The sequence below is a fragment of the Scardinius erythrophthalmus genome (genome assembly GCF_964197995.2).
Source record: "Scardinius erythrophthalmus genome assembly, chromosome: 20".
In the NCBI taxonomy this organism is placed as follows: domain Eukaryota; kingdom Metazoa; phylum Chordata; class Actinopteri; order Cypriniformes; family Leuciscidae; genus Scardinius; species Scardinius erythrophthalmus.
Genome location: NC_138240.1, coordinates 27,107,386 through 27,123,004, shown reverse-complemented (window position 1 = coordinate 27,123,004; position 15,619 = coordinate 27,107,386). Strand labels below are relative to the sequence as shown.

Sequence of the window (15,619 nt, the reverse complement as noted above, 5' to 3'; positions counted from 1 at the left end):
GAATTTAGACTTAATTTAAATTCATGCTAATTAAAATAAAAAATGACAAAAGCACATCACACAATTACTATAACTTAGTAATATTAAAATAAAAGCATGAAAGCTGAAAATTAATAATAAAAGCTTATTTGAAATAATAAGAAATGCTATAATAGTATATAAATAATACTAAAAAAATAACATTGAATATATATATATATATTTTTAAATTTGATCCCCACAGCCATGCTCACCATTGTTCTCTTAAGCATAAAGCCCAGGTTGTTCCTGAAGCATGTTCCTGTAATAAGTGTACTTTAAATCATCTTTTTTTATTTTTGAAATAGCACCTATTTCACATTTAACACAACATGTTCACTTATGGTTTTTGCTCACAGGGCAGGAAGGGACGGGGCTCGATCTTTGTTTGGGCATCAGGAAATGGTGGTCGGAGTCGAGATCACTGTTCATGTGACGGCTACACCAACAGCATCTACACGATATCCATCAGCAGCACGGCTGAGAGCGGCCGCAAGCCCTGGTATCTGGAAGAGTGTTCCTCAACCCTCACCACCACCTACAGCAGTGGAGAGAATTACGACCGTAAAATCGTAAGTTACCTAAATAATGCATAAAACTGCAACTAGATCTTATGCACTGAGTAGACCTGCTTTTTAGAAAACGGGCCTGTTGCTGGATTAGCTTTAAAGTCACCATGTTTCTAGAATTGAACCACATCCTAGCCAGGGAGAATTATGTTGTGAAGACAAAATGATGTGTTTTAGTTGAGACTGCTCAATGATTCGTAATAATTTTTTTTTTTTAAATGCATATTTATTTTCACAGGCTTTTTGTTCTTATTTAGCAAGGATGCCAATAATTCTGACGTCTAATGCATTTTCATGTATTTCTTTGGGCATGTGTTTGATCCGCTTTGTTGGTCACTGTGTCATGAGACTGTCCTGGTGTTAACTGCTGTGGTTTACACAGCCCACACACACTTATACACACTCCTCTGAGAGTTACAGACCGACAGTTCTTCCTTGTCTTTCAGCTTGTCTCAGAGTTACGTGTGAAATTCCACATTGACTTTCAAACTCCTTTCCCAATACGTTTTTACTTTGAGGCCCAGTGTTACAGACATTAGCACTTCTCTTTGTTGTCTTCTGCAGGTTTCAGGTCGTTTTAATTCACAGAATCTGTTTTCTCAACTTTGTCCATTTACTATAATATGCTTATGTGTAATCAGTCACTTTTCACATGTTCACAGAGGGCTTTCACTTTAAACACACCCGAGTCTAATTCATATCGTAAATCTTCTTAAGTCTTCTGATCTTAAACAAAATGAATACTAGATAAAAACTCCCCAGTTACTGACTAATTAGACAGTAAGGTTGACCACACTTTTTTTTTTTTGTACCTGTAACTGTTTAGAGCAGAATCAAATCTGAAATCCATCACACAGATGTCCCACAGCTGAAATTAGTCTCGTTTAGTTGATCCAAATAGCCTCAAACACAACTCTTGAATACATTTAAAAGATTTTATTACATGAATCTCACAAACTTCAAATTGATGCCGACAGAGGATCTGAGTGGATCCAGTCCATTCTGCTGAATCACAAATGTCTAAAAGTGATGGTAATTTACTGCTGAGTGTAGCACAATGGCACATTTATAGCACATTTCATTGTCAGTAAGTGCTGCAATATGTTGAAGTGCATTTAACTAATAAAAATTAAACTTTGGCAGGATTTCTTTTTTGAGGTTTTTGAGTGCATTGTGTGTCATTTAAGTAGTGGATTTGTTGGAAATGCAAGTGATATAAAAATTGACTGGCTCACTAAAGGTATAACTAAACCCAAATAACAATGCAAAAAACAATGCAACAAAACTAGAACACACTTGTTGTAATCAGCAAAGCTGTCTATTGCATACTTGAAGTGTTTACCGTGTTGCTTATTGTAACAGGAGCGGTCAAGTATTGTTACTTCACGTCATAAAGTGTACATGTTAACTTTTATTCACAGCTTGAACACGTGGTAACACAATACACAAGGATAATTATGATGTTTTTTGTCTCCCCTGTTAGATCACGACAGATCTGAGGCAGCGCTGCACAGACAGTCACACTGGAACATCAGCATCAGCTCCGATGGCAGCAGGGATCATTGCTCTTGCTCTGGAAGCAAAGTAAGCCGCTAACTCCTCACCAAAACCTGTTGTATGCTCTCATTTCTCTAACAGCTGTTGTTTGAAAGGGTCTGATATTCTCTCCAGGCCACGTCAGTAGAATTAGGATCTTAACCACTGTGTGCTAGGTTAAAGAGATGGGTCTTTAATCTAATTGCTTCTATTGCTCTCCTTGTTTGTAAGTCGATTGGGATAAAAGCGTCTGCTAAATGATTAAATGTAAATGTAGTCACAAAGGGGTCATACTATACACTCCAGTTACCCTTATCCAATTATCCAGTTTCACCCTTTCACTGACCTTCTGAATTTAACACTGTTTTATGTTTTTGCTACTGTACTAAGTATCTACAGATATTTGTATGTAATTTTATGTAAATTATCTATGTTATCACCAACCACTTTACATGTAATATGAGAGGAAGCTGTTGGATAGCTTATATATCAACATGGGTGGTCGTCTGAATATGAGCTCAATAAGTGATGCATTGAAATTTAGGTAACCGATAAGGTTAATGCCAAGAAAGTTTGCCAGAAAAGAATACAATAATTTTTGTTTCGGGTTAAAATGGTTTTGGATGGCCGATATCATTGACCGAGACAGGGATGGTTAATTAGCGCTTCTATATGTTAGTTGGTGCATTTAAGTCGTACTGAGAAGTTCATATTTACGAGTTGGGAAATTGTAATTATGATTTCAATTTAAAAAAACATATATTTACAATTATATATACTTACATGTACATGTATGTTACACCTTAAATGTACAGTCATAACAGCAGATTCTACATAATTGCAAGCAACTAAACTTAAACCAAAAATAATAATTAATTTCATGCATTTCAAAAAATTTACCGTCAACTACAGACATTGCGTCCACCATGTTTTCTGATTGACTTGCCCCAAACTCAGAAATCCAGAGTTTCCCACTCATAATTCTGAGATTTGTGGTGGCTCTTAACTTAATAGTGTCTATTCTGTGCACAAAAGGTAAACATGTCAGCCATTACAATAAAAAGTTCAATTACCCAGTTTTTTAAAGTTATTTCCTCAAACTTTATTTTTGGTTTTATTTCAGTTTTCAGCTAAATGAAAACTTGAACTTTGGTGTTTCATTGTTTTGGTGTTTTGCAGATTAATTACGGTTAATCGTTAGTGTTCATGGCTGTGACGTCAGTACTATGACACATGGCTATATCACCAGTTTTGCTGCTTAATTTCCGTAAAGGTTCTGGTGGACTGGTGAGAGAGCTTTGTATTGTCAATGATAAAGTATGTTTCCGTAGAACATCAATCCCTAATTTCAAAAGAGCAAGGAGCTTCCTGGCCACTTTAAAATGGTGTGATTCTGAATGCCGTGTAGCGTAAGTTTCAACTGTGTCTAATTTCACACAGGAAATTGAGGAAAACCTCGACATATGGCTGCCATGTGACTGTATATTCCTAGAACAATGGAGTTTGAATGTTTTAATAATTTGGGGGGATATTCAGGGACACATGGCATTCATCTCTCTTTGGTTTGATGTTTGATCTCACTGTGTATGGTAAATTATGGGAGCGAATGCTTCAACCAGACAGTCAGCCACTGAACTTTCTAACTACAGCTGAAAATTGTGGCCAGTGCAAGTGCAATTCTTTGGATTATAATAGAATGTTTTGAACTTTGTAGTTTTAAGGGTGCTTTCACACTATCACTTTTGGTGTTCTCCCTGGTTCACTTGACATCTAGTGAGTTTGAGTTTGGTTCTTTTGGATAATGTGAACTCTGTTTTCCGATTCAGGTGCGCACCGGTGAGCCGTACCCGAATCCGCTATAAAAAAAGTGTTCTGGAGTATGGTTTCTGTGAACTTGGGTATAGTTTGCTTTTGATATGAAAGCAATCACCCTAAATAGCGGAAGTGAACCGCTATTGATGAACGTTCACTTGTTCGTGTGTGTGTGTATGTCTCATCTCCGCAGAAACTGGTTTCAGCGCACAGCCCGCTTTCTTTGGAACATTTTCAGTACTTTTGCAGCCGATAGACAGAAGTAGCCATTACGTAGCAACATTGGTACACGGCTCCAGCTTGATGACGCAAGCACACCGCGGCTCTGACCCAGATAATATAATGTGAACAGAGACCAGCGGGGGGAGGGGGGGAGCAATCGAACTCTGGTTCCGACCAAGCAATGAAACCAAGTGTGAAAGCACCTTAAAAAAAATCTAGTTTGGAGATATTCTTTAGTAATGCTTTTAATCTGATTTTTGACTCTCTGTTGCAGTCCTTACCTTTCGTGGCGAGATGTGCAACACATTATAGTGAAGACGTCTCGTGCTGGCCATCTCAGCGCTCCTGATTGGAAAACCAATGCAGCTGGTTATAATGGTAACAGGCTTTTCATTTTTTTAAGCGGACCTGTCTTGTTTAAACCACTAGATATACAGTGCCTTGAGAAAGTATTCGGCCCCCTTGAACTTTTCGACCTTTTGCCACATTTCAGGCTACAAACATAAAGATATAAAACTGTAATTTTTTGTGAAGAATCAACAACAAGTGGGACACAATCATGAAGTGGAACGAAATTTATTGGATATTTCAAACTTTTTTAACAAATAAAAAACTGAAAAATTGGGCGTGCAAAATTATTCGGCCCCTTTACTTTCAGTGCAGCAAACTCTCTCCAGAAGTTCAGTGAGTATCTCTGAATGATCCAGTGTTGACCTAAATGACTAATGATGATAAATAGAATCCACCTGTGTGTAATCAAGTCTCCGTATAAATGCACCTGCTCTGTGATAGTCTCAGAGGTCCGTTTAAAGCACAGAGAGCATCATGAAGAACAAGGAACACACCAGGCAGGTCCGAGATACTGTTGTGGAGAAGTTTAAAGCCGGATTTGGATACAGAAAGATTTCCCAAGCTTTTAACATCCCAAGGAGCACTGTGCAAGCGATAATATTGAAATGGAAGGAGTATCAGACCACTGCAAATCTACCAAGACCCGGCCGTCCCTCTAAACTTTCAGCTCATACAAGGAGAAGACTGATCAGAGATGCAGCCAAGAGGCCCATGATCACTCTGGATGAACTGCAGAGATCTACAGCTGAGGTGGGAGACTCTGTCCATAGGACAACAATCAGTCGTATACTGCACAAATCTGGCCTTTATGGAAGAGTGGCAAGAAGAAAGCCATTTCTTAAAGATATACATAAAAAGTGTCGTTTAAAGTTTGCCACAAGCCACCTGGGAGACACACCAAACATGTGGAAGAAGGTGCTCTGGTCAGATGAAACCAAAATCGAACTTTTTGGCAACAATGCAAAACGTTATGTTTGGCGTAAAAGCAAAACAGCTCATCACCCTGAACACACCATCCCCACTGTCAAACATGGTGGTGGCAGCATCATGGTTTGGGCCTGCTTTTCTTCAGCAGGGACAGGGAAGATGGTTAAAATTGATGGGAAGATGGATGGAGCCAAATACAGGACCATTCTGGAAGAAAACCTGATGGAGTCTGCAAAAGACCTGAGACTGGGATGGAGATTTGTCTTCCAACAAGACAATGATCCAAAACATAAAGCAAAATCTACAATGGAATGGTTCACAAATAAACATATCCAGGTGTTAGAATGGCCAAGTCAAAGTCCAGACCTGAATCCAATCGAGAATCTGTGGAAAGAACTGAAAACTGCTGTTCACAAACGCTCTCCATCCAACCTCACTGAGCTCAAGCTGTTTTGCAAGGAGGAATGGGCAAAAATTTCAGTCTCTCGATGTGCAAAACTGATAGAGACATACCCCAAGCGACTTACAGCTTTAATCGCAGCAAAAGGTGGCGCTACAAAGTATTAACTTAAGGGGGCCGAATAATTTTGCACGCCCAATTTTTCAGTTTTTTCTTTGTTAAAAAAGTTTGAAATATCCAATAAATTTCGTTCCACTTCATGATTGTGTCCCACTTGTTGTTTATTCTTCACAAAAAATTACAGTTTTATATCTTTATGTTTGAAGCCTGAAATGTGGCAAAAGGTCGAAAAGTTCAAGGGGGCCGAATACTTTCGCAAGGCACTGTAGGTAGTGACACTTCTGAGTACGATCAGTCTTGTAGGTTTTCCAGACTGTGCTGAACAATACATTTTCCCCTTTAAAACAGCAATCTGCATCATGATTGGTGGTAATTTTGGTTTCAATAACAACTATAAATCTGTGTACATATTGTTATGTTTTTGTTGAACAGTTAAGTTGTACATATTCTTACAGTCAGTCACCTGTATGGCTTTGGGCTAATGGATGCGGAGGCCATGGTGAAAGAAGCAGAACGCTGGAAACAGGTTCCCCCACAGCACATCTGTGTGGAAAATGCTGACAAACAAATCAGGTATATTCAACAGCTCTTTAACATGAGGCATTAGGCCACATTGATAATGTTATACAAGTAATAATAAATGCTCAAACAAAACAATTTCCTTCTTGTAGAACCATCCGTCCAGAGCATGTTGTTCGTTCCGTGTACAAGGCAACAGGCTGCACGGATAATGCAAACCATCATGTTATTTATCTGGAACATGTGGTTGTACGTATAACAATTACTCATCCGCGGCGAGGAGACCTGTCAATCAACCTAACCTCACCATCAGGGACAAAGTCACAGCTGCTTGCCAACAGGTACAGTACAGACTGCTCAGATATTGAGTACATGGGTACATTGATCAAGAATGACTGCACATTGTGAATTTCAGTGGAAGTGATCCAAGTTTCCACAAGGGGTTGAACGTCGATATTTATGTGATTAAAGTCGAGTCGACTAGTCACTGATGGCGTCATTAATAAACGTATATAATCCTGAACCTCGAGCTGCGACTCGAACGCGGGTTGACTTGTGCACAGTTATGGAATATGATCCTACATAACAGCTTATTTTTATTCTTATTTGTCTTTGGGTCATTATAATTCTCTCAGATTTCTGCTTGGTCTAAATGCGATATATATAAAGTAGCAAAGTAAAGATTACATTTGTATGAATTTATATGAGAGAGTGGTTGCGTATGAATTAATTCTACCTGGCAGCGTCTCTACTAATAGTGAAGCAGTGGGTTTTAGTTACTAAGAAATATATGCTAGAACTTTTCAGTTTCTAAGCTTTTTTTATTGATAAATCACAGAAGTGTTGACAATACAGTTCTGCGCTACTGAATGTCTCTGTGTGCGCGATCTGCATGTGACATGCGAGCTACTGTCTGTATGTGTGTGCGTAACAATGCAGCAGCTCATTAGTTTAGAGCGCCGATTAACTTGCGTGTACAATAAGCTGTTTAATACGTGCATTTACCTGATACATTTTGAGCATTCAGATGGTATAATCAAATATATCTTGTAAAGAGCTCTCAGAGTATGTATTAATTTGTCATTTTAACTGTTGGAAACGGAGCGTAAGAGTGCAACAGGCCATGATCAGCGACTAGTCGACGTTAAGCTTGAAGTGTCATGGCAGAGTGCATTTTGTGCTGCGATGTAGCATCTATTTGTTGTTATTGCAGGCTGTTTGATCACTCAATGGAGGGCTTTAAGAACTGGGAATTCATGACAACTCACTGCTGGGGCGAGAAAGCTGCTGGAGACTGGGTACTAGAGATCTATGACTCTCCTTCCCAACTCAGGAGCCAGAAGGCACCAGGTAGTTTCTCGATACAAAACACACTACCCGTTACTTGAGCCATTCTTTCACCCTTGAAAACACCATTTGGTCTTACACGGTGAGGATACAATAGCTAAAAATATTTTTATCACGATTAATCACACCTTTTTGTGCGATTAAACGCGTACTTATTGTGAAATTAGACATACTTGATTTATCTTGTTTGGTTTTTTTGTTTTGTTTTATTTTTTGTTATCATTTGCTATATTCAGCAAAGTAAACTATCAGATTGAAGGGTGATTCTCACAAAACTGTAGTTTCTGTAGTGTTGCATGATATTGAAGAAAAGTGCGATATGAAAGATATTCTACAAAACATATTCCGTCAAGAGCAGTGAGCAATTTTCTCTTTGTCTATTGTTGTTTGATTGACATTACGCATACAGACGGAAGCAGGTTTATTAGGCTGCCGTCACTTAAGAACTGCACGGATCCAATATATTGTTACATGCGCGCTTTCTGTTTACTCCACTCACTCACCAAGATTGGCTTTTTGACATAATTTTGTGTGTATTTGGCAATAAAAGCTGCGGACTATCGCACTATCCAAGAGGCAGCTTCCTCTGTGCATGAGTACTTTGCTTATTGCGCCTAATAACATTAAGCATGTCACATGTATGTAACAGTCATGTCCAGGCTAATTCTCTGCTGTCTGCGTCGACATAAAACTTTGTAAAAGCCACTTTGTAAACTTTTGAAGTATTAAAATCATTCAGTTATCGTAAGCCATTGCGATATTTTGACCATTTTGTTATATTGTACAGCCCTAATTTTCCGCAAACTTTTTTCAAGGTAAATGTAGGTGTCTTTTCAAAAAAAGGACACTTGAAGATTCGAAAAGGACACCTAGGAGTCTATATAATTAATACATTTATGCACATTTATCCATTCAGAATTACTAAACACAGCAACATACACATGATAGATAAAAACATTATCTTGAATGTGTGTGGAAAACAACGTGACACTACTGAAATGTGTCGGTGCATAAATACAGTGCAATCAGTGTGTCGAAAGTGCACATATGGTTTGTTTGCACATCAATATAACAGACTCACGTGTGCTTACTTGTGCTAGTTATTGCAATCGTCTGTACCTTCATTATAATTCGCATCCATCAAAACTTTACTTGCGAGACACTGCTTTGCTTTATTCAGCCGAGAAACGTAGTTTGCATATTATCTGGACATGCAGCGATGGGAAGTTTAGCGGTGATTGACCACTTAACGCGTTAATATTTACAGACCTAATATATATATATATGTGATTGTTGTTGACTTATGTGCCCTCCAGAAGCTTGCGTTCTGCAAGTGAACGGCGCCTTGTGGTGCCATCTCAAAGAGGCACAAAATCTCTTTCACGGACCTTTACCTTGACTGTTCCAAGCTGATGGAATGACCTGCCTAACTCAACCCGAGCTGCTGAGTCTTTAGCTGTTTTCAAGAAACGGCTAAAGATGCACTTTGATCCATTAGACTAACCATTAATACTAACCTTACTATTCTATTCTATTTTATTTATTTATTTTAAAAAAATGTTTTGGATAATAGCATATGCTAAATGATATACTGTGTGTGTGTGCATATATATTACACACTATATTACCAGAAGTATTGGGACACCCCTCCAAATCATTGAATTCAGGTGTTCCAATCACTTCCATAGCCACAGTTGTGTAAAATCAAGCACCAGGGCATGCAGACTGCGTCTACAAACATTTGTGAAAGAATGGGTCGCTTTCAGGAGCTCAGTGAATTCAAGCGATAGGTTACCACCTGTGCAATAAGTCCATTCGTGAAATTTACTCACTACTAAATATTCCACGGTCAACCGTTAGTGGTATTATAACAAAGTGAAAGCAATTGGGAACAACAGCAACTCAGCCATGAAGTTGTAGGCCACGTAAAATCACAGAGCGGGGTCAGCGCATGCTGAGGTGCACAGTGTGCTGAAGTCACCAATCTTCTGCAGAGTCAATAGCTACAGACCTCCAAACTTCTTGTGGCCTTCAGATTATCTCAAGAACAGTGCTACCACAGTTCTTCAGTTCTACCACATGCGGTTTCATGTCATCTATACATTACACACCCCATCGCCAAATCATACAAAAATTCAGTTAAGACAGTTGTATTCATCTGAACAATACACAACAAATATACAGAAAAACAGGTTTCTAAAATAAGGTATAGGCTACAAATCTGTGAGTAGGCTACAGTTTTCAAAACTGAACAGGTGATGTTGTGTAATATTCAGTTACTGTAAGAAACTGTTCCAGCGGGTGGAGTTTACTGGTAGGCTACTGGATATTACACATCTGAATATTAGCCTACTCCATTAACTGGAACAGATTTTCACTGGAACTGAATATTACATCCAAATATTATGTAATCAATCAGCATATTGTTGTGTAACTTCACCTATTGGAACAGTATTTCACAATTTTTAACAGGAACTGAATATTACAAACAACTATTGCGAAAAGGACGATTTACAAAACAACGATTGCGGATGCGTGCACGGATTATGAATTTGTTCACTGTTACCGATGTACGTATTTTTTTTTTTCTGTATAGTTCTATTTTGTTAATAAATTTTGCGTTCTATTTTGGTTTTCTCATGTGTCCCTATTTTTGTTGTGTCCCGTTTGAGCCACGGGGCGAAACGGGTATGGATTGAAAAACCAAAGCTACTGTACGGTTTACAAATCTGAGCACAGCTGACACTTTTTCTCTGGTATAGCCTACTTTTGGCGTAGGATATTTATTTCCGTCAAGGTCAGGCCGCGATGTCAAATGTATTCCCAGGAATGAGTGATGCGCTTTCCGCTTTTAAAGTTTTATAAAATAAGTAGCCTATATGGCTTGAATGGTTTAAAAGCATTAGCAAGAATAAAAGCGCATCATATAATGTAACGCCATGCAGCCAAAGGATGACAGAAAAAAACGGATGCTGCGTTAATTGCGTTAAATATAAACCATTTCTACCAGTAACGCTTATTCAACTTCCCGCGTCTACTACCTGCGCAGATATCGACGGCACAACTGGGTTGTAGGTTGCCAGGTTGAGCTCACAAATGGGTTGAAATTTGTATGATGTGTTGATTGCGCGAGTAGGATGGGTTTCATACAAGATCTGGCAACTGGACAACCTTGGAATAATATATTGATGTAATTATTAATATAACGCCGTTTGGGCCATACATATAACGGGAGTTTCACGGGAGAAATAACAAAATGGGAGGGGGGCGGGAAATAAGTGTGAAATACGGGAGACTCCTGGGGAAAATGGGAGTGTTGACGGGTATGACCTAGAGAGCTTCATAGAATGGGTTTCCATGGCCGAGCAGCTGCATCCAAGCTTTACATCACGCCGTAAAGCAGATGTAAAGCGCGCCGCCACTGGACTCTAGAGCAGTGGGGACATGTTCTCTGGTGTGACGGATCACGCTTCTCTGTCTGGCAATCCGATGGATGAGTCTGGGTTTGGTGGTTGCCAGGAGAACGGTACTTGCCTGACTGCATTGTGCCAAGTGTAAAGTTTGTTGGAGGGGGGATTATGGTGTGGGGTTGTTTGTCAGGGGTTGGGCTTGGCCCCTTAGTTCCATTGAAAGGAACTCTTAATGCTTCAGCATACCAAGACATTTTGGACAATTTTGGGGATGGCCATACCTTCCTGTTCCAACATGACTGTGCACTAGTGCACAAAGCAAGGTCCATAAAGACATGGATGTGCGAGTTTGGTGTGGAGGAACTTGACTGGTCTGCACAGAGTCCTGACCTCAACCCGATAAAACACCTTTGGGATAAAGTAGAGCGGAGACTGTGAGCCAGGCCTTCTCGTCCAACAGCAGTGCCTGACCTCACAAATGCGCTTTTAGAAGAATGGTCAAAAATTCCCATAAACACACTCCTAAACCTTGAGGAAAGCCTTTGCAGAAGAGTTGAAGCAGTTATAGCTGCAAAGGGTGGGCCAAGTACATATTAAACCCTACGGATTAAGAATGGGATGTCATTAAAGTTAATGTGCATGTAAAGGCAGATGTCCCAAAACTTTTGCCAATATAGTGTGTGTGTGTGTGTGTATATGTATATATATATGTAAATGTAATGTAAATGTAAGTTTCAGTAGTGAGACCTGAGACATAAAAGATAATTAATTCAGTTAAAGGATTAGTTCACTTTAAAATGAAAATTACTATATAATTTATTCACCCTGAAGCCATCCTAGGTGTTTTTCTTCTTTCAGATGAATACAATTGGAGTTATATCAAAAAATGTCCTGACTCTTCCAAGCTTGATAATGGCAGTGGATTGCAACCAACAGATTGAAGGTCCAAAAAGTGCATCCATCCATCATAAACAAACTCCAAATGTCTCCGGTGGGTTAATAAAGGCCTTCTGAAGCAAAGCGATGGACATTTATTAATATTACTCCAATTGTATTCGTCTGAAAGAAGAATGTCATATACACCTAGGGTGGCTTGAGGGTGAGTAAATTATATGGTAATTTTCATTTTAAAGTGAACTAATCCTTTAATTCATGTTTGTAATGCATTTACCTATAGATGTAATGTTTAACGAAAGTTATATTACAGTTATTTTTTCCATAGCCAAATTTTATTACAACAGATTTAGTGCATTTTTGTTATAAATTGCCTATAGCTTACAACTCTCCAGTGTTTCTTTAAAAAAAAAAATTTTAAACTATTAATGTATATTATATATATTATCACAGGGCTCTCTCTCTCTTTTTCTCTCACACACACAAAGAGACACAGACACAGATGGTAGATATTAATTTAATAATATTAATGATAGATGATAGCTTAACTTCATTGCACACGGACTGTAATTTGTTCCAGGCAAGCTGAAAGAGTGGTCTCTGGTACTTTATGGTACCTCCGTGCATCCGTACTCATTCCGCAGTGACAAGCCTCGCTCAGTGGCGGAGACACAGTCTGATGACGAGTACAGTGAGGAGTATGTTGGTAAGTGATTTTTTCTAATTATATTGTGCATCACTGAGTATCTGTTCTCAGAGCTCAACTGATCAGTTTGTGTTTTCTTACATAAGGCTCCTGCCACCCTGAGTGTGGTGACAATGGCTGTGAAGGGCCAGGCCCTCAGCAGTGCATCACCTGCCTCCACTACTTCCTCAAGTTCAAGAACAACACCAGGTATATTGCTTTTCACTACATTATTACACCTTAAAAACTATACTTGATTGGTGTGTTGACACTGTTTGTTTTTGTCATTTAAACTAATTTTTAGAAACAGTGTTGCTTGGGTCAATGACATGACGTCCATAGTTTTTTTCCGGATACATTATATATAGAAACAAATTATAAAAATGCTTCTTGTGTGGTATAACCAACATGCAAACAAATATGATATTTTTATGACATGGCAAGATTAGTTTTGGTTGAACCTGATATTTATGAATTAATAATTCATGGTATTTGAAAAAAAAAAATCTTTTTAACTTAAAATGTTATTTTGAAAACAGTAATATATTTACTTAATACATCTTGATCATGTAAATAAATGTTAAGACCTATTTAGAGTGAAAATATAATTTGTTTTTAAACCACTACGATAAATCAGTCAGTACGATAAATAAATTAATACTTTTTTTCAGCAAGGGTGTATTAAATTGATCAAAAGTTACGGCTTTTTAAATGTTCCAGGATATACATTAAAATAAATGCTGTTCTTTTGAAATTTCTATTAATATAAGAATCCTGAATTTTTTTATTATAGTTTACACAAAAATATTTACTTAGCAGCACAACTGTTATTAGCATTGATAATACTGTTTCTTGAGCACCAAATCAGCATATTAGAGTGATTTCTGAATCAAGTAATGCTGAAGACTGGAGTAATAGATGCTGAAAATTCTGGAATAAATTACATTTTAAACTATATTAAAATAGAAAACAGTTGTCGGCAGCGACAGCCTCATGGTCATGGCCGACATATAGCGCTGTTGCGCTTCGGGGGACCCGAGTTCGAATCACGGCTTGTGGACCTTTCCCGATCCCGTCCCCCGTCTCTCTCCCACCTCGCTTCCTGTCCACTCTATACTATCCTATCACAATAAAGGCAAAAATCTTAAAAAATATAAATAAAATAGAAAACAGTTGAAATTATAATAATATTTTACAATATTACTGTTTTTGCTCTGTTTTTCATCAAATAAATGCAGCGTTGGTAAGCATACGAGAATCTTACAGACCTCAAACTTTTGAACGCTAGTGTATGAAACGTACATGAATACACATTTCTATACACATTACAGATATTAAGCACATTTCTAAGAACTTGGCACGTTTGTTTTGAACTAGATTTTCCCTTTTCTTTTGTACACTCTTGTTTGTTATTGACCCATTTGGCAAAATGATTTTTCTGTTACCAATGCTGCTTTTTTAAAATTATTATTTAAACTGAAGTAAGTTTGGTGTGAAATATAAGACCACAATGTGAAGCGCATGTAACTAAAGAATTGGGAGTTTTTAACATGTTTTCTGAAAGGTTGTTTTACTGAAAATATTCCTTTTATTAGTGAAAAGATTAATTAACTCCTATAAACACCATTCTGACAACAGCTGTGCGTCTGCGTCTATCTACGTGTATGCACGTGTCTTGATTACATTTATAGATATTGTTTTCTCCGGCATCCCGAGTTACACAAGCCGTGCTCACATCTGGAGCTGATGGCTTTCTCAGACCCTGACTTTTGCCTTTGTTTCCTGGTGAAAGTCTTTCCTCACGACTGCCAGATGTTGATTTTTCTGGTCTCATGTGGCTCTTCCTGTCTGTGTCTGTCTTTCCCTTTCCACCTCCGCCTCGTGTGTCTCTCAGGACGTGTGTTCCTGAGTGTCCGTCTGGGTTTTTCCGGGACGATAAGAAGCGCTGTAAGAAGTGCTCTCCGCTGTGCGAGTCTTGCGTCGGCAGTCGCAGCGATCAGTGTTCCACCTGTCGCCCGGGTCTGTACCTGGTGGAGGGAGCCAACAACTGCTTCAGCTCCTGTCTCGACGGCTTCTACCTGGACCTTGGCAAGTCCATTCACACGCCATCTCACTCCAGAAAACATACTGTACATGCTGATTGGCTGAAGATGAATTGTTGAATTTGAGACCTTATGTGACTGTTCTCCCGCAGACTCCACCATGTGCCGGAAATGCAGCGACAACTGCAAGAAATGCACCTCGGCGAACATCTGCACAGAATGCCAAATTGGTCTCAGGTAATTCCCCACATTCAGCCTGTTGCAAATGCAATATTCCACCTTGTAGGGATACATTCTTTTTTTTACTAAGATTTGGACTGAAATATAGTCGGAATCTTGGACTCCCATATTTTCCTAGTTCTACGTTGAGAGCTGTCAAGGTAAAGCCACGCTGGCTAGACACTAAATTATCACTGGAAACATCCTGTTACCGATGTCAAGCTCTTGAGTTCAGATGTATGTTGAAATACTGTCTCTAGTGAGCGATTTTTACTTGGGCTTTTCCTACTCCACTCTAGCGTTAGATAAAGAGAGAGAGAGAGAGAGAGAGAGAGAGAGCGATGTGGAAAATGGAGAGAGAAAAGAAAAACGGGTCATGGCAGAAAATCTGGCGTAATACGCAGCAGCTGTTCTGTGAATTGTTTTGAAGTGTTCTGTGAATATACGTAAAGGTTTTTCACCCACTCAATTGGACTTTAATCCGTTGTTGTTGATCTATTCAGACTTGTTTAGGCTACAGTACGTATGAAACAGGATTGCAGAGCTAG

General features: G+C 38.7%; 1 protein-coding gene across 2 annotated transcripts in view; it reads left to right on the top strand.

Annotated features, from left to right (window-relative positions):
- Window positions 1-15,619, top strand: part of pcsk5b (proprotein convertase subtilisin/kexin type 5b) — a 46,194-nt gene that overhangs the window by 21,172 nt on the left and 9,403 nt on the right. For both annotated transcript variants that reach the window (XM_081349390.1, XM_081349391.1), the window contains exons 8-17: window positions 378-590; window positions 2,071-2,171; window positions 4,432-4,535; window positions 6,411-6,528; window positions 6,627-6,815; window positions 7,688-7,824; window positions 12,706-12,831; window positions 12,918-13,020; window positions 14,705-14,898; window positions 15,005-15,089. In XM_081349390.1, the coding sequence (XP_081205516.1) occupies window positions 378-590; window positions 2,071-2,171; window positions 4,432-4,535; window positions 6,411-6,528; window positions 6,627-6,815; window positions 7,688-7,824; window positions 12,706-12,831; window positions 12,918-13,020; window positions 14,705-14,898; window positions 15,005-15,089 (1,370 nt within the window). The remainder of the gene's footprint in view (window positions 1-377; window positions 591-2,070; window positions 2,172-4,431; window positions 4,536-6,410; window positions 6,529-6,626; window positions 6,816-7,687; window positions 7,825-12,705; window positions 12,832-12,917; window positions 13,021-14,704; window positions 14,899-15,004; window positions 15,090-15,619) is intronic.